General features: G+C 30.9%; 8 protein-coding genes across 8 annotated transcripts, besides 6 other annotated features; 5 read left to right on the forward strand and 3 right to left on the reverse strand.

The window, feature by feature from the left end:
* Positions 1-992: 992 nt before the first annotated feature.
* Positions 993-1022: a mobile genetic element.
* A 107-nt stretch (positions 1023-1129) lies between these two features.
* On the forward strand, positions 1130-1630 carry TVAGG3_0262950 (structural constituent of ribosome; the record flags this gene model as incomplete). The annotated part of the gene is made up of 1 exon (XM_001583044.2): positions 1155-1553. One exon carries the CDS (start codon positions 1155-1157, stop codon positions 1551-1553), a length of 399 nt encoding a protein of 132 aa, XP_001583094.1.
* Positions 1631-1832: 202 nt separating this feature from the next.
* On the forward strand, positions 1833-4702 carry TVAGG3_0262960 (trafficking protein particle complex subunit 9 family; the record flags this gene model as incomplete). Its single annotated transcript, XM_001583043.1, has 1 exon — positions 1866-4685. One exon carries the CDS (start codon positions 1866-1868, stop codon positions 4683-4685), a length of 2820 nt encoding a protein of 939 aa, XP_001583093.1.
* Positions 4703-5003: 301 nt separating this feature from the next.
* Positions 5004-8156, reverse strand: TVAGG3_0262970 (protein kinase protein; the record flags this gene model as incomplete). Its single annotated transcript, XM_001583042.1, has 1 exon — positions 5167-8070. The coding sequence occupies one exon, from the start codon at positions 8068-8070 to the stop codon at positions 5167-5169; it is 2904 nt and encodes a 967-aa protein (XP_001583092.1).
* An 815-nt stretch (positions 8157-8971) lies between these two features.
* Positions 8972-9823, forward strand: TVAGG3_0262980 (RNA polymerase II transcription regulator recruiting protein; the record flags this gene model as incomplete). The annotated part of the gene is made up of 1 exon (XM_001583041.1): positions 9027-9794. The coding sequence occupies one exon, from the start codon at positions 9027-9029 to the stop codon at positions 9792-9794; it is 768 nt and encodes a 255-aa protein (XP_001583091.1).
* A 443-nt stretch (positions 9824-10266) lies between these two features.
* TVAGG3_0262990 (transcription-initiator DNA-binding domain ibd family) lies at positions 10267-11359 on the reverse strand (the record flags this gene model as incomplete). The annotated part of the gene is made up of 1 exon (XM_001583040.1): positions 10315-11151. One exon carries the CDS (start codon positions 11149-11151, stop codon positions 10315-10317), a length of 837 nt encoding a protein of 278 aa, XP_001583090.1.
* A 341-nt stretch (positions 11360-11700) lies between these two features.
* Positions 11701-11736: a mobile genetic element.
* Positions 11701-11736: a terminal%2Cinverted (terminal inverted repeat of Banshee-A3 transposon ID:TVAGG3_0263000).
* A 1179-nt stretch (positions 11737-12915) lies between these two features.
* Positions 12916-12952: a mobile genetic element.
* Positions 12916-12952: a terminal%2Cinverted (terminal inverted repeat of Banshee-A3 transposon ID:TVAGG3_0263010).
* Positions 12953-15417: 2465 nt separating this feature from the next.
* TVAGG3_0263020 (adenylate cyclase type 1 family) lies at positions 15418-20075 on the reverse strand (the record flags this gene model as incomplete). The annotated part of the gene is made up of 1 exon (XM_001583039.1): positions 15785-19891. The coding sequence occupies one exon, from the start codon at positions 19889-19891 to the stop codon at positions 15785-15787; it is 4107 nt and encodes a 1368-aa protein (XP_001583089.1).
* A 489-nt stretch (positions 20076-20564) lies between these two features.
* Positions 20565-21655: a mobile genetic element.
* Positions 21656-22496: 841 nt separating this feature from the next.
* Positions 22497-24050, forward strand: TVAGG3_0263040 (uncharacterized protein; the record flags this gene model as incomplete). The annotated part of the gene is made up of 1 exon (XM_001583038.1): positions 22497-24050. The coding sequence occupies one exon, from the start codon at positions 22497-22499 to the stop codon at positions 24048-24050; it is 1554 nt and encodes a 517-aa protein (XP_001583088.1).
* A 104-nt stretch (positions 24051-24154) lies between these two features.
* Positions 24155-25408, forward strand: TVAGG3_0263050 (uncharacterized protein; the record flags this gene model as incomplete). The annotated part of the gene is made up of 1 exon (XM_001583037.1): positions 24155-25408. One exon carries the CDS (start codon positions 24155-24157, stop codon positions 25406-25408), a length of 1254 nt encoding a protein of 417 aa, XP_001583087.1.
* Between the last annotated feature and the right edge of the window lie 189 nt (positions 25409-25597).

Here is a 25597-nt window from a genome sequence, read left to right on the forward strand (position 1 = left end):
TTCACACGTGAGTAAATGATTCGTATAATGGATATATCAAGTATTAGTCATCAGTGAAGTACTCTTAAAATGAAATCCGAATAGTCTCTATTTTATCATCCTATTGTTTTTTAGGACGTTGTTCATATCAAGATGTGATCTATGAATGTTTCTGATTAAAATACTACTGTATTGGGTATATAGCGATCACAATATACGCTCAATCAAAGATTAACTTATTTGAGACTCAAACAAACTGAAATTGTCTATCTTGTATGCAAGAATATTGATTCTTTACTGATTACCTAATTTTAAGGAAAGTTGATCTGATAATCCTCGGATCTCCTTTTGAAAGATGGAAACAGCTAAGATTAAATCGTGTATCCTCGTGTAATGCATAAACATGACGAGGATATGCTGCAAAATGTAATAATTATGTTGTAATATCGCTATCATTATGCATGAATACTGAATCATCCTAAGAAAGGTTTTATCTCACATGAGTTTGATGTATTATTTATGTCTTCTCCAGGGATTAATAGGACTCAAATTAGATAATCGCTAATAGAGAAAATAATATTCTAAACAGGATATCTGCTAAGTAGATATTCCACTTCAATAGTTAAATTATGGAAATTGCAAAATGATTTTCCAAGGAAATTTAATTTCATGAAATTTCGAGAGAGGGTCAAAGTTGCTATTTGTCACTTTTCCACAAGAATATAATAGGGAAAAGTTATCATATAGTTGATCTCATTCACTGAGGTGAGAGATGCATGTAGTGTAATGGGATAAACAGTGGGATTGCTGCTCTAAGTCCTAGGTTCGAGACACATAGGCTTCATTTTTCTCTTTTTATTGACGTAAACTATTCAATTTTTGTGTTCTCCATTCAAATTTCAGAATTTTTTTTGCAGATTTCACGCTACATTCGAAGTTACCTTTTGTAACAACCACCACTGCCTACGAAAGACGAAAGTGTGTCACGATTTCACCCGGAAATCCGATGGTTGTTTAAGAGTATGCACTTTTGTCACCTACTCATGAAATTTCGGGATTTTAAAGCATGACATTTAATGTTCATATCAAATAGATTCCAATACGCTAAAAACACGAATATGGAATGAAAAATTTACAAAAAAATTGAGGGGTCTGGTCGGTCCGTCCTTTTTGCTATGCAGATCTTCGTCAAGACCCTTACTGGCAAGCACATCACCCTCGAAGTTGAGCCAACAGACCGTATTGAGGATGTTAAGGCCAAGATTCAGGATAAGGAAGGTATCCCACCGGATCAGCAGCGTCTCATTTTTGCCGGCAAGCAGCTCGAAGATGGCAACACACTCCAAGATTACTCCATCCAGAAGGATTCTACACTCCACCTCGTTCTTCGTCTTCGTGGTGGTGGCAAGGAAGCTTATGAACCATCCCTCCGTATTCTTGCCGAAAAGACAAACGTTAAGCGTTCTGTCTGCCGCAAGTGCTATGCTCGTCTCTCTGAGCGTGCTCAGCAATGCCGCCATAAACAATGCGGCCACTGCAAGTCTATCCGTCCAAAGAAGGCTGGCAAGGAGTAAATTGCTTCTATGATTAAACCTAATTTTATATACATTGCATCAGTAAAAATAGAAGTTGATCAAAAAAAATTTACAACCTTTTTTTCAAAAAACATTTATAAAACATTTCATGATTAAGGCAAAAGGAATAGTAAGTCTAGAATAGTTTTCTGTTGCTTAGCTCCTTTTTATGTTATTTCCTCGTTGATATCAAAAATTCGATAAAAAAAGTTATTGAACTTCTAAATACAAATAATTAGCATTTTAAAACAACCGTATAAATAGTAGTGATATATGATGAAAATTTTAGTTTATGATGCCAAAAGTCGTAAAATGAAAATCTATGACCTTCCGTGCGCTTTTCTTGGACACTCTGGAAAGTTCCGAGCTATCATCACGCCGGTTGGTTTGAAAGTTCCAGATGCTTTTTATAATATTAAGCAAATCTGCGACGAAATTTTAAATGACTTAGATTTAGATGTGCTTTCAATCGATAGTGTATATCAAGACATGAATGGTCGTGCAAAATGTTCCATTCAAGTATGCGAAAACACCGAATCTCTCGAGTTTTTGATTGGATTGACAGAAGAAAATCTTCCACATCTCTCATATGATTTTGCACTTGGCATTGCCATGGCAGAATCACCCGATGATATCAAATTGTATTCTGATAACTTCATTAAAACAGTTCAAACAACAAATCCAAATTGTATTCCTTTCTTATTTGCATTTACAACAAAAGAATACCCCGTTGCAGAACAATTTCCAGGAAGGCAAATAATTGGTAACGTAGATAACGCAACTCTTAAAGAAAGTATTCGACAAGCATTTTACTTTTGCCTTTGGCAGTACTTTAAAGGCCCAAATCCCATTTTGCAGGAACCAGCTCTTAAAAACGAAACACCTGCTTCGCTTGTTAAATTGGCATCGATTTATTTCTTAATTGGCAGATATTATATTGCTTCTCAATACTACGAAGAGGCACTCAAAAACAAATCAGACTACATTGCATTAGCTGAGGTTTTTGAACAGTCCAAAAATCAAAGATTATCATTTAATATCGACAAATCTTTATATGATAACTCGATTCCTGCGGCATTCTCGAATATTGACTTCTCAGAATGGCCAGGTGGGCTTATCACCGCCTTAAATTACGCTCTTCGAAGCAAAAATAATGCATTTATTATCAGATTGATTCTTCGTTTAGTTCCACGTGTTCCTAAGTCATCCCAACGTGATCTTCTTTTATATGTCTTGAATAACAGCAAATCTTCTTCGTCAGATGAATACAACAGATACCAAATTCTCGCTTTACTTCTTCTCCGCCAATGCGGCCACGAACGTACATTTACATACAACGCCTATTTATATTACAACAGAAAACCTACATCAAATCCATTGATTTTGAAGCCTTTGGCAGAATCTTTGATTCACGACTCAAATTGGCACATGCAGCGTATATCATTCGCTACACAGATCTTTACATCTGATGTCCCCATCCAAAGAGATATCCAAATCCCTGTTATGCAGTATTTATTAGAAAATCTTTACAAAGTCGAAGATGGAAGCAAACAAGCTGAATTATTATCACGTATTCCTTCTCCTATTACCATCAATGCCAATACTTTGTTCCATAAAGAAGGAGAACTCGAATTTCAAGAACCATTATCTCCGATTTACGAAGCAAAGATGACCAGGAGCAACTCCATCTTCTTGTACAATGCATTAGATAAGAAAAATACTAAGAAAGATTACATTTGCGCTGTTGGAGAACAATTAACTTTCACATTGAAGCTTTACAACCCATTACAGATTGTTTTCGTCATTGATTTCTGTTTCCTTGAGGCTACAAATGCGATCTGCACCCCAGCGATTGCTGCTTTGGCTCCAAAAAGAAATCAAACGATTCAATTGTCTCTTTCTGCCATCCAGGAAGGCGAAATGAAGGTCACAGGATTCAAGTTCGTATCGGGAAACCTCACCGTCGTACAAACTCTTGAAACTCCTATTGTTTTCAAGGTTATTGAGAAAATGCCAATGTTAAACATCAAATTACCATTCAGATTACAGCCAGTATTTTACGAGAACCTTCTTTCCAAGGTCCCATTCGAGTTAATTAATACTTCTGACGTCGAAATTAAATTAAAAGATGTCAAATTCCCTCCGCCACCGCCTCTTTTGACATACGACTCATTGCCTATTGATTACCCACCCAAGATTGTCCCTCCGATGCCAGAATCTCTTCAGCCCGGCCAATCATTTAATTTCAATCTCGTAATGATCAACGATAACTCTGTCAAAAACCTTTCATTTGCCTTGGAATACGGTTCTGATAGGTTCGCGAGGCGTTTCGAGTACTACCAAGACCTAACTGTCGCTGAAGGACCTCACATCGACAGATTACACGTTGTCCCTGTGGAAGGGCACGATGATTTCTCATCCAAGACAATTTTAGTCATGGTCATTATCAGGAACCCCTTCGAAATCCCAATAGAAGTCACTGGTTCCGATCACAACGTTATTGTCGCTGCATTAAGTTACGGAACTTACTTAGTTGAGCTCGATAGAATCAACACCGATGTAGATGAAGACGCGTTGAGGTTCCAATACGAAAATCTCGATTTTGAGTACACAAGAAAATGTGAAACAGCATTAGTCAAAAATTTGAACAAACCGTTGGACCAAAACGATAAAGTAAGGCTTTGGAAGATGCTTGTACTGAAAACAAAGATTCAGAAACAGTTGAACCTTAAATGGGCAGATCAAGACGGAAATTCAGGTGATTTGAGCATGAATCACGTCAGGATCGACAGAACAACATTTGCACTGCTCCAGGAGCCTCCTTTCGATGTTTCTTTCTCAATTAAAAGAGAATCTGAGAAAATTCTCACTGTCAGCGCCGAAGTCAAGCCAAACAACAAGAAGATAACGAATACAAAGGTGATGCTCTCATTCTCAGCTGAAGATCGCGATACGAAAGAGAAGAGAATTGTTTTGACCGCAGGAATGGAAGAAACAGAGATTTCTATTCCTGGAGTGCTTGAAACGGCCGTGCACTGCCACAGTAACTCAATTCTCAACGTAACAGGAAGGTTCTTCGTTGGAGATGCTTTCTTTGTTCGCTGTGCTTCGTTTGACGTCAAAAAGATTTGATTTTTTTGTAATTATATTTTATCTTGATTTATTTACCATAAATATTATCTTTTCGTACTTTATCTTAGCAAATTATTTGTTCTTTACATGAAAATCAATCCAAATAAAAATTAACAATTTTTATCATTTTGTTATAGTTAATGATAGTATGATAATAATCATTATTTTGAATCACAGAATATATACTTACTCAATTTTGTATGAAATTCAGTTTAAATATTGAATATCGAATGAGATATTGGTTATTTAAAGTATAATTTTTGAAATTTGCTTTATTTTCAAGGGATTTATTTGGTGTTTTATAGTCTATGAGCTTCTTTTGTTAATAAAATTTTAAATTTTTTTTTATTGAATTCAATATTTAATATTTTCGTAAAGATTTCCACAAGATATCGATAATTTTCAAAGAGCATTGATGTTTAAAAACAATTACATGATTTATAAATTTAATAAAGAACAAACAATGTAATAATTTAATAAATTAAGTGTATTGGCTGGCATTTTTAAGGAAAGAAATTGCCAAAGCTTGGTATTTCTCGTATTCTTTCAAAGAAGTGAAATAAGGAACTAATCCAAGGGAAATCAAAGCCTTTGCGCATTCAGAGTGGAAAGAAAGAGTCACCATCACAGTCAGAACTCTGTTGTAAAGCTTTGGTTCCTTAAGTAACTGAACTAATGACTTAAAATAGTCAATGTATTCTTTGCAATATCCAACTCTGGCCAATGTGTCCAAGATCATGATACATGTATTATTTGCGTCAACATCAGTTGGTCTTGCGATTGCAAATTTGATTAATTTTGAAATGAAGCCAACTTCTTGCAAACGCTTCAAAGTAACGATGTCTATCTGTGATCTTGTTATTATAGATGGTATTGCATACACAATTTGGTTGTTATCGCTATCAGTAAAATATTTCATCATATTTGAGAATTCTGATGAAGAACTGATCTTTGTTCTTAGGTTTGTATTGGTGAATACCAAAACAAAAAGCTTAAAAGCGTTCATTGGACTCTCTTTCGCCAAATTTTGCCAAATTTGGATATCATTTGCGAAAATTGCAGCTCCTTGATGGTTACTTGCTATTCTAAGCAGAAGAATCCATGCGTAGGAGCATGTTTTGGCCTTTTCTATCAGCATTTTGATCAATTCGTAACTTGCGGGGAGTAAATTCGACCTCAACATCAAAGAAATGGCGTATTCCCATAGATCCTCGTTGTACAAATGCTTTATGATGATCGAAAAGTTGATATAACTCAAGTCTTGGTCGATATTCATCAATGCTTTGTAAGCAGCTTGAGAAGTCTTGATGTTTGATGAATCTAAGCAACTAATGAATGTCGCTCTTGAGTGGGAACCTCTTTGGGCAGAGTATTGTTGATAGTTTTGCATCAAATAAAATAAAATTCGAACTAAATCGGCTCCGTATTCTGTATTTACGACATACTGCTGCTTAGTAAGTAATATATCTAATATTACCCATGGATTACTGAATTTTGAAAAGTTTTTCCCATAAAATGAAAAAAGTTTCAACATTTTCTCAGGAGATTTCTCGAGTAGGTTGCCAAGTACCTGTACATGTGCATTTGTGAGGTAATCAGGATGATTTGAGAACACTTCCTTGATAATATTTAAATTATATTGAAGACAACTGTCGGATTTCGATGGAAGTACTTGGTATAGGCCTAGTTTGTTGAATAGTTGGACATATTCATCACTTTTTGACATTAAATCACTGATTTCTTGGAGAATCAGCTTTAATTTGGTAGAACTTATTGGTTTTGCAACGTGAGCGACCAAAACAACCGCAAACTTCTCAAATAATTCAATATCTGTAATTCCAACCGCTTCATTTAGAGCTTTTCTGAAATAATGAGATTTTTCATCAGATAATTCTCTCAAAATATCTTCATCTGATTCGAATTTCATGTTGGATGTTGATCTCCTCATTCCAGAGCGTGGAGGGTTTTGTGTTGATTGAATTCCATCATTTTCAGTAGATTGTTCGACCATTGAAGAACCAAAGCCTTCTGGTGTTGGTGCAGATGGTCTTTTGCTTGTAGGCGGTACGATTCTTGGACTCTGAGGGGCTGGAGAGATTGATGAAGGCCTAAATTGTTTTGCGGCCATTTTTGACATAATTGGCATATTTACGTCATTGAGAAATGGGTTATCGTTTACATTTCCGGCCATGAAATGTCTACTGCGAGAATCTGGTGAATTAATCGCCTTTTGAGAGGGAGAAGGTGGAGATTGTGGGACAATCAATGCTCCATGTATCTCTCCATTGCCTTTACGACGAGAAATGTGCTTTGTTTCTTCTGATTTTGGAGAATTTTGTTTCATTTCTTTATGTCTCTTCTTTTCCATCTCTCTGTCAACAATTTCTTCCGGTATGGCCTTTTCTAGCTCTTCTTCAATCAATTGTTGGTTCTCTTTGGCGTCATTTTCAAGATATTCCGCGTAAGCCTTGATATCTTTTGATTTTGTATTAGGAAATGCCACTTTTCCTGACTTAAATTGTTCGTAAATGTAAGAAAACTCTGGTCTTTTTGTTGGATCCGCATCCCAGCAAGATTCTATGAGTTTTCTTAATGGAATTGGCGTAACATCAGTAAATTGAGGTCTCTGACCTGCCTGAACGACCTTTTGGATGATTTCTGCCACAGATAAACCTTCAGGCTTTTTGAATGGGCGTGTTTTCTCCGAAAGCTCGTAAAGAAGTATGGCATAGGAGTAAACATCGGCCTTTTTTGTATAATGATTGTCTGTGAAGACTTTTGGGGCAATATAAATTGGCGTGCCGATTTTTCTTGTTAATTCCATATCATCTTTGTAAAATCGAGCAATTCCAAAGTCGCATAGCTTAGGATTGTAGTCCCTATCAAGTAGGATATTACTTAATTTCAAGTCTCGGTGCAAAATACCGAGCATGTGGACATGTTGCATACCGAAAGCGATACCCATTGCTATTTTGGATAATCTAGTGCCTGTGAATATATCAGCTTTCTTTTTATTTGTCAACTGTGAATCAAGGGATAAATTTTCTTCAAATTCGGTAATAATTGAGTACGGTTTTGTGGTGGTAAATCCAATGAGTTTTGTTAGGCAGCAGCAATGGCAGCGGGCCATTGTTCGGATTTCATTTGAAAATCTTCGAAAGTTATCTACATAAACACGAGATTCAAAGACTTGTTTTATAGCAACAAAATTGCCGTTTCGCCTATCAATGCCTTTGTAGACAGAAGCAAATCCTCCTTCGCCGATCGAATCTAAAATCTCGATTTTCTTCGGATCAATTACGAATTTTGGTAGCTCCAATGTCAATGTTGTAAGTGGATCCATGTTATTTAATGGTTCATCAGTGTCGGTATCAAGATCAAGCATTTTTGAGACTATCAAAAAATTCAATAGGAACTTGAGTGTGTTGAAATTTGAGTATATCAACAATATGATAAAATTACAATAAATTCATTTTACTAAGGTTATTTTTCATTATGTAAACTTTTCAAATAGTTCCATCTCAAATATCAACAATCATCGATTTCATAATGGCATATTATAAAAATAAGGTGAAAAATTTAATAAACTCCTTATATGAGATACTCCACGAGGGGAAGAACTTGATAATTTAGGATATTTTTGAAGAAAATGAAATAAATGTCCAAATTGATTTACTTTCTAAGAAAAGTGCTTTGTATATTGATCATTCCGTGTTAAGTTTTATCTGTATTGCCATGATTATTTTCGAATGGAATTTGATATAATCAATTTTGATAATACTCGCTAATAATATAAAAGTGTGCTAATAATCATTTCATTTGTATGATTTAGAATACAGAAATATCTACTATATAAAGATCAAAAGACATAACTAGTTTCAAAAATTCAAAAAAAAATATGAAAATCAAAATAAGACCATGATAATCCAAGGTTTAGATTTCATTTTCCCGAATTCGAAAATTTTTAGTGAAAAGTATGAGATGAAATTAGAATGCTTACAGCAAGCTCATCCATGAATTTGAAATTTCGTCCGTTTCAATGGGTAAAACATTATAAAATCGAATTAATTGTGTTTGAAATCGACTAGAATTTATTTATCATGCATAATATTAGGTTCGAAGGCCTTTGACATGAACGCAGAAAAGGCGACAAATTTATATATGGTCTCAAAAATATCTTTGGTCAAAAACCCAATATTTATGTATTCGGTATTCTCAACATTATTTATTAATTTCGAAGTATCGGATTATTTGAAAAGATGTAAATCAGAAAAAAATATGTAATGCGTTTGTGTTTTTTTCATCGATGAAATATAAACGTATGCTATTTTTTGATCCTGAATGGCGCTCGCACCTACTCGCTCCCGCAAACAGCGCAGCTATAGCTCAGTTGCAGCTGTCTGGACACCTGAGGAAGACGAACTCCTAACAAATCTTGTTTCGAAAAGTACTAATATCAAGTGGACTGAAATTGCAAAGAGTTTTCCTAATAAAACAGCACCACAGGTATCAGGTAGATGGATTAAAGCATTAAAACCTGATTTAGTTAAAGGATCTTGGACTCGAGAAGAAGATGAAAAGATCTTTGAGTTTATTAGAGAACACGGTGATAGAGATTGGTCTAAACTAGCTGCATTACTACCAGGTAGAATTGGAAAACAATGCAGAGAAAGATGGATCAATCATCTTAATCCGGCAATCAAACATGCAAGCTGGACGGAAGAGGAAGATAATCTTCTGATAACCCTTCATGAACAGTTTGGCAACTCATGGGCCAAAATTGCAAAATATTTTAACGGACGAACAGATAATTGCGTTAAAAACAGATGGAATAGTACACTTAAGCGTAGGCTTGAGAGAATGGCCCGTGGAGAGCCAGCCCTTAAGAAACGCGGTAGAAAACCAAAGAATGCTCAACAGACTGATATCTGCATGGATATCCCATCACCTGCCAGTGCTGGTCTTACATTACCTCCTGGACAGGAAATAATGCCGCTTTCAATACCACTTTTAAGCGTATTGCCACCACTCATGCAGAAGAATCCTCACCCAACTACTCTCGCTGAGAATAGATTGTCTTTGAAGCAACTTTTAAACTATCCGGAATAAATAGTATGTAATTATTGATTGATTAGGAAAATGATGAAAAATTATTTTTCTTCTAAATCCGGAATTCATTTATTCATTCCTCACAAATAATCTAATTTGAGAATACCGTTATGCTTTTTACTATCAAATTGACATTATAAGGAGCATTTCCTCTGATTCGGAAATCATTCATAATCGACTTTTACTATTCAGAACATTGAATACAAAACTAGTATACTAACATTTCCTATTGATATTAAATTTAAATCTACCATCAAATATGATAAAATGAAAGATTTCCCCATGTTTTGGGGTTTAGAACATCCTCATATATATGCTCAGAGAAGAGCATATTATATGACACTTTTTTTATCAGGTACAACTCTAAATCAACAATAAAATCTTAATTTCATCATAGTTAATACAAATCTACTAAGTATATGAGTATATATCCTAAAATGAATCGAATTAATCAAAAAATTAACAATTTATACGCGAATTTAATCTCAAACAATAACTTTAAAAAGCCAATGAAAATAAATCAACCTTTCCATTGGCAACGCAAAATATCAAGTTCGGTGCATCCCCTTCTGAATAATCCAGTTCTATGCCTGACTAGCCTCATTACAGATAAGTCAATTCTACCCAAGTTGAGGCTATTTGCAAGCATTTGACTTTCTTCATATGATAATTCAACAAAACCATGAGAAGGGAAGTTACCTTGCTGATGGAATAAACCGCCTTCAACGGTTTTAACCCCGATAAGGCAGGCAAATGCTTCTCTATCAACCCAAATAACATCATCCGTGATCCATTTCACACCAATATGCGGGAAGAGATCCGGACAGTGTTCAGTAATCTTGAGAGCATTGAAGAGCTTTATCGGAAATTTGGAGTTTGAAGAATTTCTCTTTCTGAAATGGAAAGATACTAGATACCCAAATGTAATATTTTCTGATTTCCAAAGAGAGTAAGGAATCAAATTGATTGTTTGGGGATTGAATGTAATGTTTGGGTCTGTACATATTTCATCGAATTTCCGCTTAACTACTTGAGAACTGAGTGAAAATATCAGGACGCTTACCGAAACACTCTTTGATGAATCAAGTTGAATATAATTTGTTTCGGCGACGGGGTATCTTACTGGTTGCTGTGGGATTAAATAATTGGGAACAATTGTATTATAATGGGAAAAGGGACTTTGTACGTGAGGAACTGGCGTATAGCAATAATGAGTTGGGGCCGGCGTTGGATAGTAGGCATATTTGACTGGAGCTTCGTATACAAGAGGACTCGGGGTTACCAATATAATGGGATTACTCAAATTTGGTGGTGCTGCGGCATATGGCAGATGGCTGTAAAGTTCCTTCAAGTCCATTTATGAATTTTTTTGAGAACAAAATAATTGATTATTTTTAGAAATGGTGTAGAAAGTGGACACAAGATATACATATGGTTTGAAAGGATAAAATTTAATCAATGAATTTTGAGTGGAATTATCAAAACTTATTAACGTCATGTACAATTATAAAAGGAAACTATTGCTGCACACTTTTCAAAAAATTAATCTAAATTACTTAACCGCTAAGTTCCATAGAAATTTGAATCACTTCAAATCTTATTTTATCTAGAAATAATGTACTAATGTAGGTGACAATGAATATTAATATTTCATTCAGAGATGTTTTGTGAAGTATTGAATTTGATACATTATAAAATTGAAAACCTAGCATTTTTGTCGCATTGATTCTTACAATATTATTTATATTTGTACATTGCTATTTTAAAAACCAACCATTTGAGAGAAATTTATAAAAAGATTAATGAGTTTAAAGTTTGTTTTAAGGGTTTCGTTTTGCTAAAATTGTCACTTTTATAGCATATTTGTTTTTGGATGTTTTGCGAAACCAAAAAAAAACTATGATATTGTTGTAAACAGAAATTCATCAAAAGTGACACCTCAAAAAAGGTAAAATATTGAATTTTTGGAACTTTTGATAGAGCACGTTTTTAAATATTAATTAAAGTAAATGTATATTTTGTAAAGATTCTTTTTAATAAAAAAATAAAATTTTGAAGAAGAACACAAAATCTTCTGAAAAATAATATCACATAAACTCATATTATTTTCTAATATATAACTATTTTCTATAAAAATCAAATTCAATGATCTTAAAAGCGAAGGATAAACCTCAAAATTTACGAATATAATGAGTGGGAATATAATGCTTATCTATCATAAAACCATATGAAATATCAATTTTTGCTTTACGCCTAATTTTGACGACAATTAGCAAAAAATGTTAAATGTTAACACTCAGTCCATTTGAATATGAAAAATAAAATTGACTTTGATTAAATGTTTTTATTTATCATGCAATTCTTCTTGCGACCAAAGATTTGAATAAAATTTCAAAAAATAAGATAGCTTAAAAAATAATATACGGTAGTGTTTACTAATAGATGAATAGTATATAAATTCTATTAAAATGGATTTGATCCAAAAAAATATAAAACCAAAAATAATTGTTATAATTTAAATGAAGAAGTAATTTAAAACGATTTTATTTATGATCAAATTTTATATATTTTTTTGGATCAAATCCATTTTAATAGAATTTATATACTATTCATCTATTAGTAAACACTACCGTATATTATTTTTTAAGCTATCTTATTTTTTGAACTTTTATTCAAATCTTTGGTCGCAAGAAGAATTGCATGATAAATAAAAACATTTAATCAAAGTCAATTTTATTTTTCATATTCAAATGGACTGAGTGTTAACATTTAACATTTTTTGCTAATTGTCGTCAAAAATTAGGCGTAAAGCAAAAATTAATATTTCATATGGTTTTATGATAGATAAGCATTATATTCCCACTCATTATATTCGTAAATTTTGAGGTTTATCCTTCGCTTTTAAGATCATTGAATTTGATTTTTATAGAAAATAGTTATATATTAGAAAATAATATGAGTTTATGTGATATTATTTTTCAGAAGATTTCATTCTATATGCCTATGAAAAGTACTCTCAAAACTAACTTTTTCCTAATTATAATTAAATCTAGAATATTGTATTATGCTTAGTATTATTTCATTTTTCTCATTCAATTTAGAATTTACAAATGTCAAAAAATTGAGAGCTGTCACTTTTGATGAATTTCTGTTTATTACAAATTAAACCAGGTACAAGATTATATAATTGTATTTTCTATCCAATTATCCATATAATATCTTATCCAGAAAAAATAACTTGATCAATACCAAATGATTTTTTAACTAGTAAATAAAGTATTTTCTTTACACACACATTGTATATTGTAATAAACAGAATCAACTTGTCATCAGAAACTTGTAATTTTTATGAATTTCAGATTTTCTTTTCATTACTGCTTTTCTTAATAGGTCAAGTTCTTATTTACGTTATAAAGTATGATATTTACAAATATCAAGTTATCGTGTTTTTTGAGAAATTATGAGAAACAAACAAAAATGAAAAAGATAGGAATAGCAATGAATAGTGATGTGGGTATAGAAAATGTAAGAGATATGAATGCAAAGCAATCAGTATTTAGGACATTGACCATAGATTTCGAAAAAAAAATGCTGCATATTGAGCGAAAACTATGATTATATTATAAGGCTGTCATTTAAAGCATAATGAAACTATTCCCTTTTCATTTTAATCGAATAAGATAGTAAAGATTTTTGAATTAGCTAGAAACTGATGAGATGTTTTCACAAATCAGATTTTTAATCTCTATAATGCATAATTCACTCAATATCTCAATTTTGATATTGCGAGATATTTTTGCTATCGGTTTCGCAATTTTGACACAATAGCAAGAGGGTTCTATAAGCATTATTATCAACGTAGAATCTGAATATCATATCAGAAAATGTCGCAAATCTGACATTTACCCGACCAAATAGCAAAAATAATTGAATACTTTTCGCAAAAACTTTAAAAATCGATAAAAATATGAAATATAGATATTAAAGAGACTTTTTATATAATATTCATAAAGATTTTCCAAAAATATGATACCGCAAAATTAAAAAAGTGACGTCTTGAGTGGAGTCAAGGGTCGAAATTGCTAGCTAAATGTTTTTTAGCGAAATTGCGTATTGTACGTTTTTTTCGCAAAACGAAACCCTTATTTGTTTATATTTAATTTTGGTAACAAATTCATGTTACGAAGTTTTCCGAGAAGTAATGAAATTCAATACTATGCTATTCAATCCTCTAAATAAAAATTTGATTGCATTATTTTCAAATTTATCGAAATAACATTATTAAACATAATACATTAGGCTTATTTCAACTTTTCTATTTCACAACAAAAATATTTTTTACAAATATGAAAAAATCCATTACACATCATTATTTGATGGCATTAGGCTATAACACCAATTTTATTTTTTCTGAAAAATCACATTGAATTTGAAAAATAATTCTTCGAATTCTGTAAAAGCTCAATTGATAAACATCGAAATGAACTTTATAAAAAAATATTTATATATTACTGATACTTAATTGGCACCATTAAATTCTGTATACTTCTCATAAAAGAAAATTTTGAATGTCGTTTCTTTTGAGAATATTATTTAAAAATCAAATAATCTGTTTAATTTTGATCAATTATATCTCTACAATCTTATCATTCTTGTTAAAAAACTCATTGAAAAAATTGAGATTGTGACATCTGTAGTTTCATTACCCTCTATATTCAATTTCGAAAAATTAACTTTACCAAAATTAAATATAAGATCTAAAATATCTCCTTCTATCAATGATTTTTTATCTCGAATATGCATAATTTCTTTCAAATATCTCCCCAACTTTTTATTGCCCCATAAAAAAAAGCTACAAATCATTACTATATCAATTTATAATATTTTTTATTTCGAATTTGTGAATTAAGATTTATCAAAAATTCCAACGGCCTTATAAATTTTGAAAGATATTTATGTTTGTATGGTATTGCTGCACAATCATTTCGTTCATATATTTATCAAAATCTTAAAAACTATCTTTGGTCATATAATTGGTTTAAATTTTCACTCAAACTATGTGGAAAATGAACAAAATCCTATTAATATTCTTTTTAACAATGTTGGAATTTCACTCGATCAGCGGGAACATCCAACTTCTATATTTTTGCCCTAATCACATGTCATTAAACAATGATTATTCATTCTTCAATCACAGTTCTGAACATATATTTGACTACTGCATAAAACAACTATGTTCCGCATTTTAACGGCATAAATGCGTTATTTAAAAATAAAATTGAGATTTCATCAATATATTGAGCAGTTCAATCAAATAAGTCCCCACATATTATTACATGAACTTAGGGTTTATTAAGAACACGTCTCTATATTCAAAATATACGAAAAATTATAATTAAAAACATCATAATTACCGTTGTAACTATTACGACAATGGACAATAGCATGGCATTATTCAACAAATCATACAAAGAATTTTTTTTTTCAAAATAAGAAATTTTTTAAAAAGTCGTTGAACATATATAATATCAGATTAAGCTAATTTGAATCTAGAGTTTATGATAGTATCAGCATTTGCATTACTCAAAAAATTATTTTCAAAAAAATATACTTTTTAATTAACAAACAAAATAAGATACAATCTTAATATTCTCATTGATTTGAAGGTTTCCGCGTCTTTTGACAATAAATTTGTCACCGATAAGTTCTTTTGTTTTTTCCGAAATTTGAATATGTCCAGAAACACAAGTATGTTCCAGGAAATGTGTAATGTTTATATCTGTTCCTATTATGTCAAATTCCATGTTCCATAGTATGCCGCCAATTATTGGCCCACCAGTATGCACTCCGATTTTTAACTCAAGGGAAGAATTCAAATTTGTATTTATATCTTCCATTGATTTCAAACAATCTTCTGCGAAATTCACAGCTTCCAAAGCATATTTTTCTTTTGCAGGATCATTGAATAAACCACATGCACATAAGTATCTTTATCCACAAGTCTTAATTCTTCTAATATTTGGATACTTCACAAGGAGTTTATCAAAATCTTCAAATATTTTTGACAAGTTTTTCATTGTTTCAGATGGGGACAAATTCTCTGAATATTCATTGAAAGCAGCAACTTTAATATAAATAATTGTTGCATCTTGAAAAACTAATGTATTTTCTCTGTTGTTTACACTTAGATTTGGTAAAATTTCCTTTGGAATTATCTGATTTAAGAGTTTCTCTGATCTTGTTTTTGCGATGTTCGCTGCATTTTGTTTTTCTAAATCATTTCTTTCGTTGTTCAAACTTAAAACAATTGATGAAATCTGATTGTTCTCATTATAAATTCCCATCATCTTCACTTTGAAAGGAATCAACTCATTGTTCTCATTAATCAAATCAAAATGATCTTCAATATATTCCTTTTCATTTGATCTTATGATCAAATCCAATTGATCTAATAATCTTTGTTTTTCATCTTCAACAACAAAATTAATTATTGTTTGTCCAAGCATTTGATCTGAAGAATAATCAAGGTTGCTGGCAATGCTATCATTAACAATCTCTATACATAAATTCGGATTCAAAACAATGATGCATTCATTTGTATTATAAATAATTGTTTTGAATCTTCCCATTTTTCCTTTTGTTGATTTCAATGAATATGAAAAGAATTCTAAGATGTCAGATGATTCTGTTATTACCTTTGGCGAAATATGTTGTAAAAGAACAAGCATTGTATGATAATTAATCATAATAACTTTTGTTAAAAAGAATGGCAAAATAAAACAAATAACAGAGCATAATAATCCAAGTATATCAAGAATACCTAAAATTCTCATTGTTTTTTCAAATGTTTCTTCCATAACTTCGCCAATTCTATGTGTAACTTTTATTACATTCGGATATAAATGATATCTTAATATATGAACCAAATTTGAAGCAACTTCGCTGTCGAGATTTCCTCCAAAAGAAAGAGGATCTTTGATAACACTTGAAGCAATATCTCTTAATACAATCATTTGCTGAACAACACTTGAACAAGCATACATATCATGAAGAGATTGAGGATCTCCATCAATTGAACATTGACTTGATAATTGGTATTGATCTAGAAGATCATCAAAACCTAAGCTTCCTGATGATTTTCCATCACCATATAAAACATAATGATTTTCTTGATTCATCTTTTCAAGATTTTTCGTGGCAATTTTGGTTAAATTATTAAATGAAATAATACTTTGCGGTAAAGAACCATTCAACAATATCATTTGTATTGCACTACTTCCTAATTGACAAGAGATAACGATTCTTGAGCAAGAAAAGTAATACCAATTTAATATTGTTGATAACTTATTATCTAATCCTATTGCGCTAATTCCAATAGAAAGGAAAACTAAAATAACAATGATCAACATCGAATAAACAAAAATTGGCAAATAAATAACAATATCTTTCTTATTCATTACATTACTTGAAGCTTGAACAGAAGAATCTTCTATTTTTAATGACAAAGGCTGCTTTGCTTCATCTTTATCAAGAGATGAAATAGATGTCATGCTTTTGATTATGTTATTCTTTCCTCTATGATAAGTAAGAATAGCCAAAGTATAGAACAAAATAGTTAAAACAAAAACAATTGATGGAATAATAACTGTCATTAACAGAAAATAAAATGAATTCCTCTTAGACTTTCTAGAAAAGAAATCGAATAATTGATCCAAAGAGTTATAAGTTGCTCTGATTGTTTCATTATCATTAGACATTTTCTGACAAAAATCATTATCTTGAAAGATATTTGGAAAAACATTTCCTTGTTGCATTGATCCTGCAATATCAGCTACCATATAATTAGATGCAGTTAATTGGTCTTTCAATGACACAGGGATTTTTCCAATAGGTATTCCATCCTTACAAACAACGTAATCTTCGATATGAGCGATTAATGTTTGCGATATTGCAAAAGGATTTCCACCTTCTGCTAATTTTGCAATGTTATCCAACAATTGTTTCAAATAGTATTTACTGTTATTTGCTGCAATATATGCTTTTTCTGGAACAGATGCATCTCTTTTTATTAATGTTTCTGTCAATAAATTATCAAATGTAAAGTTTCCAATACTTTTCTGTGTTGTGTCATATCTAAAATTATCACTTGCAAACTTGCACATTATATAAATATTTGAGTAGATATGATAGAACGTTGAATAAGCAAGGTTTCCAACATTTTCATAGCTCATTTTTCTCCATTCAAGTTTCATTCTGATGAATTCAAAAAGGAAAATGAAATCAAAAATATTAATAATCAACAAAACAGTTGTCAAAATCTTGGTGTAATTAATTTCTTTTGGCTTCGAGTTTGAAACAGCACCATGAAGTGCCATTCGAAGATTTGCATCTCTTATTAATTTATTCGCATATGCATTACTTTTTTCTGTATCAATATCGGAAGAACTTGATGATGGAGTTGAATCTTTTGTTAGAATTTTTTCATCTCTGTCACATCTAAGTATTTTGTTTCCTTTCAAATCTAAATAATGATCTTTGATAAATCTTGGAAATCTATTGACAAATGAGTGAAAACTTAAGTCAACATTGAAATTCTTTCCGCAATAAATCTGATCTGCTTTTATTTGCATTGAAATTGCTTCATCAAAATCGCATTTACATTCAATTAAAAAGTCAACATATAAATTCATTATATTGACATTGTTTGGTATATCACTTATAGCAGTTCTAAACAATAAATCAAGATTTTCTATCATTTTTCCAACAGAAAACAAATATGCATCATTATGGCATTGTTTGTCCCAAAACAAATTTAAAACATTTTTGCATTCTTTTGTTTTTTGAGCTAACTTATCATAAATGAACTTTGTGTCTCTTGTATCGGAAACTAATCTTCGTAGCCTTATTCTATATGCCTGATATAAAAGGAATTTGTCAGAAATTTTCTGTTTTCTTCTGTTGTCAACAATTTTGAAAGCTCTTTTCATTTTTTCTGATTCGAAAGGAAAGAATGTCAATATTTGTAAAATAATTGATGTTGCATCTGATAAATCATCTTTGCTTAAGATGTATTCTGTCAAAGAACCATCAATGAAGTAATCACAAATCTGTGTCAAACCAACACTTATATACATCATTGCTATTGAAGGACTTTTTCCAACTCCTATTGATTCTAAGTACTTTTTCACATCAACAATATCAGGATCATAAGTCAAATCTTCTGTGATTTCTTTTATCATCAGTTTGAAATAGAAATCAGAAAATAAATAACCTAAAACAAAAGAGAAAATCATAACTAAAACCGTATAATTATACGTTAGATTAAAAGAATAAAGAACTAAATAGTTGATATCCAATGCAATACTTGTGATGCAGAAAGCCATATTAAGTGTATTTCGCCATACTTCATAATATGGAATGTAATGAAGTTTGTAACAAATGTACAAAGTCATCAATAAATGAAAAATGTCGCCAATAACAAAAACCCAAGCTTCGTAATAGTTAAAAATGGCAGAAAATAATGAAAATATTGAAGTTGAAGCTATCCAGAGAGTAATTGAAAAGTCATCAAATAATGGGAATAAAAGGTTCGTAATGACAACTGATCTCGATTTAAGGTTCGTAGAAATTAAAAATGTTGAAAGGAAAAATATGAAATTAATGGATCCGACGACGATTTCTTGTACAAAAGCTATATTAAATCCGTATTTTAATGAAATTATGCCATGATTTACAATATTTACTGCCGGTATAATCAGAAAAGTGTCAACTATGTCAATTAGTGCTAGTGCTACATATAAGTATACTTTTGGAATCTGGTAATATTTTCTTTCGTACCATATTAAATACAAAGTGAGAAGAATTGTAATAATTGCGATGCAAAAAGTTGAATAAGTAACGGCCAATTTGGGTGTTTTAACATCAAATGGATCTGTAAGAACAAAGACTGTAAGAATATCGATGTAAAATCTTTTCCAACCCTTAGAACTGTTCTCGAAAATTGGCGTGTAGATCCAAAGTCCAACAGAAAGCGTTTGGAGCATAATAATTATGGAAATAATGGCCATGATGCAGCATGGAAACTTTGTTTCTTGCATACTTTGATCAAAAATGGGAAATAATAATTCGAGTTTCGCATTTTTCTGCTTGAGCTGATAAAAATAGCTTTTTGTGGCCGTTAGATCTTCGCTAATTGTAGATGTTGTTTTTTCTTTAGTTTGAGTATCCATATCAAGTGTAGTTTGCCGAAAAACGAGTCTTAAGAAAAAAATTCAAGAAACGTAAATTTACATTGCAAAATTCAACTGCCATCATTGAAAAATCAAATATAGAAAAATATTTACACCAAATGAAATCGTTGCATCAATATCCATATAACGAAATATCAAATTTTTAGACTTTGTCTTTTTTCTTTGTCCATCAACAATCGAACCCTAAACTTTGGATACTGAATATAAATCCTCAATTGCTAACATTGTCATTTCAAAATAGAAATGAAATATAGAATTTTTGAATATATCTGAGAAAAAATTTCTATATGTTTTCTACGGTCATTCAATTTTGAAAACGAAAATGTCAGAGCTTGTTTATCAAAATATGAATCTGAATCTATGATGTTTGCTCAAATACGCATATGCTTTGATATACATTATTTTTTTTTATTTTGCTTTTTTCTCATCGAGCTTCAATTATTATAGCAAGGTTTTCTTGATCATTTACATTAATAATAGCTCGGGGTTCCATGGTATATAATTTTGTTAATTAATTAAGGGTCCATTGTAAGGCCAAATAAGACCTATCGTCGCCCCAAAAATATTGCTCAAGATGGTGTTTTACTAAGGCCCAACTAATATTTTGAATTCTGAATTAACTTTACTCTTTTGAAATCCTTATCAGATGTGCAACAATTTGATGCAGTATCGCAATTCGAATCCGATTTTTTAATGTAGATGTACTCTAACATTCTTGAAAAAATGCAAAATGATATTAATCAAGCTTTTCATTTCTGTATCATACACGAAACAAAATCATTCATTATACTAAAATTTATCAAAGTTTGAATAATGAAAAAAATAATATCTAAATTTTTACATTGAGTCGGCTATTGATATGGTCAATATTAAATCGTTTAAAAATGGGCATTGGCCAGAATAATACCCACTAAAATACACATTTTTTTAAATTTTATCAATTTGTTTTGGTATATCTTTATGATAATGAATAAAATGCTTATCTTTCATAAGTCAATACATAATTTATGCTGAAACACAAAAAATAACACGAAAATTTTTGGCCAACATTTCAAAACGAAGGATAATGCTTTGAATATATAAACAATAATACTTTGTCTAGAGAATTAAATTTGTGCTATCCAATTGTCAATTCTTTGAATTTTTTATAAAATGCACGATATTCCGGCATTAGCCTCAATAAATATAAACTACATGCATCACAATATTAGGATGTAATGGCATTAAAGCGAATTTCCTAATTTCTTCTCAATTAAATTCCTAGAAAAACTTAGGAATTAATGATTGGAAATAGGTCAAAAAAATTCCTAATATAAAATTTATACTTAAATTAAAATCAAAATTCGAAAATATCTATTTTTCAAAACACGCATCCAGAAGCGAAAAAATTCGAAAAAATCATGTTCTTATAAAACTCGCTGATTTTGCAATTTTTATGTGATTTGAAGTGATAGAATGTATTATCATCTTACTAAAACATATACTTTATTGTTACATTCACAAAATATTAATCAGAACACTAGGAAAAGTGGATTTTCGAAAAAAGACGATAACGATTATTTGCAAATCACCTCTCAATTTTGAGAGACTTTCAATTTTTACAGTGGACCCTTAAAATTTTTGAAATTATTGTTTTGTGAAAATTGCCCGTTTGACTATTTGCTGATGACCATTTAGTTAACACAGTTTATTTTAGTTATATTTTCATCTCAGAAATGCACAAATTCCATTTTCATTTTATCATCGAAATATTAACCTCAAATTAGCTAAATATATAAAAATATTAGCATGATACATCAAGAAAAGTCAAAATCGTTATCGTTACTACCAATTTGACTTTTATTAATTTTTTTTCTGAAAATAAATTACTTTTATGGATTAATTTAGCTATAAACTCCTAAGACAATGACAGAATGATAAAAATTTTATTCAGAATAAACGGTTCAAACAAGATCACTGAATTTACTCAATTATTCGCTCTTTATTGGGATTGTACAATTAATTTACCGACATATAATACCATATCAGATTAAAAAATATTCTGAAGTATGAAAACACACAAAATACATCTCTGATAAAGAATAGGCATAGTAAAAATAGATGACCACAAACAACATCCAATTTACATTGGAGAGGGTCATAATCCATATATTGGAAATTTGAATAATGAAATATTTATCAAGTCATAGAAATAGATGCATAATTCAAATAATATGTAGTGGGACTGGATTGTAATAATTTGACATTCACAGTAGCCAGTTTATCTAATTCGTTACTCAGTTTCCTCTATTCCAAAGATCCAAAATTTTTCAAAGGAAATTGTAAAAAAATTAGATAGTTCTCAATTCATTTGGCTTGATCAATATTGTTAGCATACATCTGCAACTTTCAATTTTAACGAAGTGATGAGTTTGTTTTACGGTTATTTTATAGAATTTCTTTTCATTTTTTGATGGAAAGGCCATTGGATTCCAAAGTTGATGGCCAATATTCCATCACTAACATAGAGAAAGCCAATGAAGTCACACAATCCATTTCTAAGCTCCTTGTATTGCTTCAACGAAATTTTAAAGGAGATTATCCAGATTCCTTGATTCAGGAGCTTAAAACTATGACAAATAACCTAACAAAATACAAGAAATTAGATTTACCATCTTTTGCTAAGGATTTTTCCAGTTATTCTGGTGAAGATGTTTTATCCGTTGCATTACTCTTTTTGAATGAAATTAACAACAACACTATAAACAAACAGAAAGATCAGCTTTCACAATATGAAAATGAAATCAATTTACTAAAAGAAAAAATAAAATCTTTATCAAAGACAGATCGATCTACACAAATAGAAAATACAGGATCATTTGGATCAAGTAACGGAAAAAACTCATCTAATTCTCTATCAGATTCCAAATTTACCTCCGATATCTCTAAATTGAGCCGTGAAGAGGAAATCAAGCAAATTAAACGTCAGATTCGCGATAAATACAAAGACAAAATCCTTGAATTGAATTCAATGGTTCAAGAAATTCCTCCTTTACAAGATGAAATCTTCAGACTTCGAAAGAAACTGAAATCCAAATCGAAAGACGAATCAAATTCTCAAACTACGATCCAATCATACGAATCCGAGCTCAGAGAAACGAAAGCTTCAGTGGTCGATCTCCAAAATCAATTACAAACAGCTTTAGCTGAAAACGAGAGACTATCTCAGATTACTGAACAAACAAGCAAGTCAATACTTTCAGAAAGATCCCAAGGAATCGCAGAAGGAAAACAAAAATTCCAATATCTTATATCCGAAATGGCCCAAAACTACCAAGGAGTATCTAGAGAGCTTACTGATGTTATCCAACAAAGGAATAAGTTGTTTGAACTCGTCAACTCCCAACAAATTCTTTTAATGAAACATGAAAACGCCAAAAACCAAACAACTTCTCAAAAAGAGATCGTCGTTGAACGACCAATACCCAATAAATTACCAAATATCAATGATTTGATTCTTGATTCCATTGATGAAATTAATCATGATAATATTGAAGATGCGATCACAGATATCCTTAAACTAACACACCAAGACAAATCATATACAGAAACAATCGAATCCCTGATTAATTTGCTTCTCGAAAGGGTCAGATCAAAAGAAAAAATAATTTCTGAACAAAACAAGAAAATTAGCACTTTTACTGACCAACTACCACTTGTTAATAAGCTAACTAGTCTTATTAAAGGCCAATTATCATATATCGAGAAGATTGCGAAAATTGATGATTTGCAAGTTGACTCTTCGCTTCGGGAAAGTATTTATCACAATATCAGTGACACCAAAGATTACATTGAGAAGAACTGTGGCCAAATCAATGACCAAAAGTCCATTTTCGGATTTTTAGAATCAGATCCAGAAAAAATCAAAGAAAACATATTGACTTTTCTTTCGAAATACGAAAATCCACAAACAGCTGAAGGAATAGAGCTATATCTTATTCTTAAGCAGTCAATTGCCTTATCCTGATATTAATAAGACTCCATAAAGAATCATCAAAACTTGCAGAAAATAAATCGAAAGAAAACGAGAAATTGAAACAAAATTCAATTCTCAAAGAAGATTATGATTCAATGATACAAACCTTGAATAAGTTTGAAGACAAATTAAAAGAGAAAGAACAGAAACTAGAGACAATTTCCAAACTAATTAATCTTGAAAATTCCCAAGAACAAATCAAGAAATTGTTAAAGGATGAAAACATAAAATCTGATGATGTTTTGTCAGAAAAATATCAAAGTGATTTAGAAAAATTAAAATCAAAACTGGACAAAACAAATGAAATTCTTAGACAAACTAAAAACGATTTACAAAAGAAAGAATACGAATATGCTGAATTACAAACGAAACTTGATGAAGAAACATTTAAATTAACAGTAGCAAGTGGATCTCTTCAAGAAGAAACTAAACAAATCATTAAAGAAAAAGACGAAGAATTAGAAAAAATTAAAAATAATTGGAGAATTTCTGATATTAAATTACAAGAACAAATCAAATTCTTGAAGAATAAAAACAATGAATTAAAGAATCAGTTGAATGAAGAAAGAGTTAAATATGCTGCTTCTGTTTCACAAGTTAAAGAAAGATCAAAGAAACAAATGGAAGAAGCTGTTGATTTGATTTATGATGAACAATCGCAAAGATTAGATGCAATGGCAAATAGAATAAGGAAAGTACAAAGAGCTTTAAAGAGAAAAACAGAAGAAGCTGATGAAAAAGAAGAACAACTTAAGACACATGAAAAATTAGTTGAATCACAGGCAAATCAAACTTCTGAATTGCAGTTCTCGCAAATGCAATCTGAAAAGAAAGTTTATGAATTAAATAATGTTGTGAATCAATTGACAGAAGAAGTGAATTTACTTGAAAATAAAATAAACAACTTAGAAGTTGATAAGAAAGTTTTGGAGATGCAGTTATCATCTGCACAAGAAAAGACAAAACAACAGGAATCGTATTATAATTCACAACTTCAAGTGGCGAAGTTTTCCGCAATGCAAGAATTGCCAACAAAATTTGAAAAAGCAAAAGAAGAATTCCAGGAAGAATTCACAAAATTCCTTAGAGATATTTGCACGAAATTCCCTGAATACGTTGATTTCTCAAGTCCTATTGACAAGAACAGCATTTTGATGATGATAAGGAAGATTTCGGATAAAGTAAAAGTTGCAGAAAAAGATTTGGATAAACTCGCAGATTTGGAAAAGCAAAATCGTGAAATAAGAGTCGTTGTTGGAGCAGCTAGATCAACAAGGACAATCGATGCCGTACAGGAATTTGCTGCAAATGCAAAACTAATGAAACAGAAATTAGAGAATATCCATTAATTTTTTTTTATTATTATGTATATTGTTTTTTAAATTTTGTCACTAGCTTCTTTTAAATAAAGGATAATTGTTTTATTTATTAGTAACTAAGCTTATATTGAACTTATCCATACATGATATCCAAATGGGAATTGAGAAACTAAGGAATCAAAATTTGAATAGGTATGAATTAGAAAATAAAATATATTT

Source organism: Trichomonas vaginalis, chromosome V (genome assembly GCF_026262505.1).
Source record: "Trichomonas vaginalis G3 chromosome V, whole genome shotgun sequence".
NCBI classification, from domain to species: Eukaryota; Parabasalia; order Trichomonadida; family Trichomonadidae; genus Trichomonas; species Trichomonas vaginalis.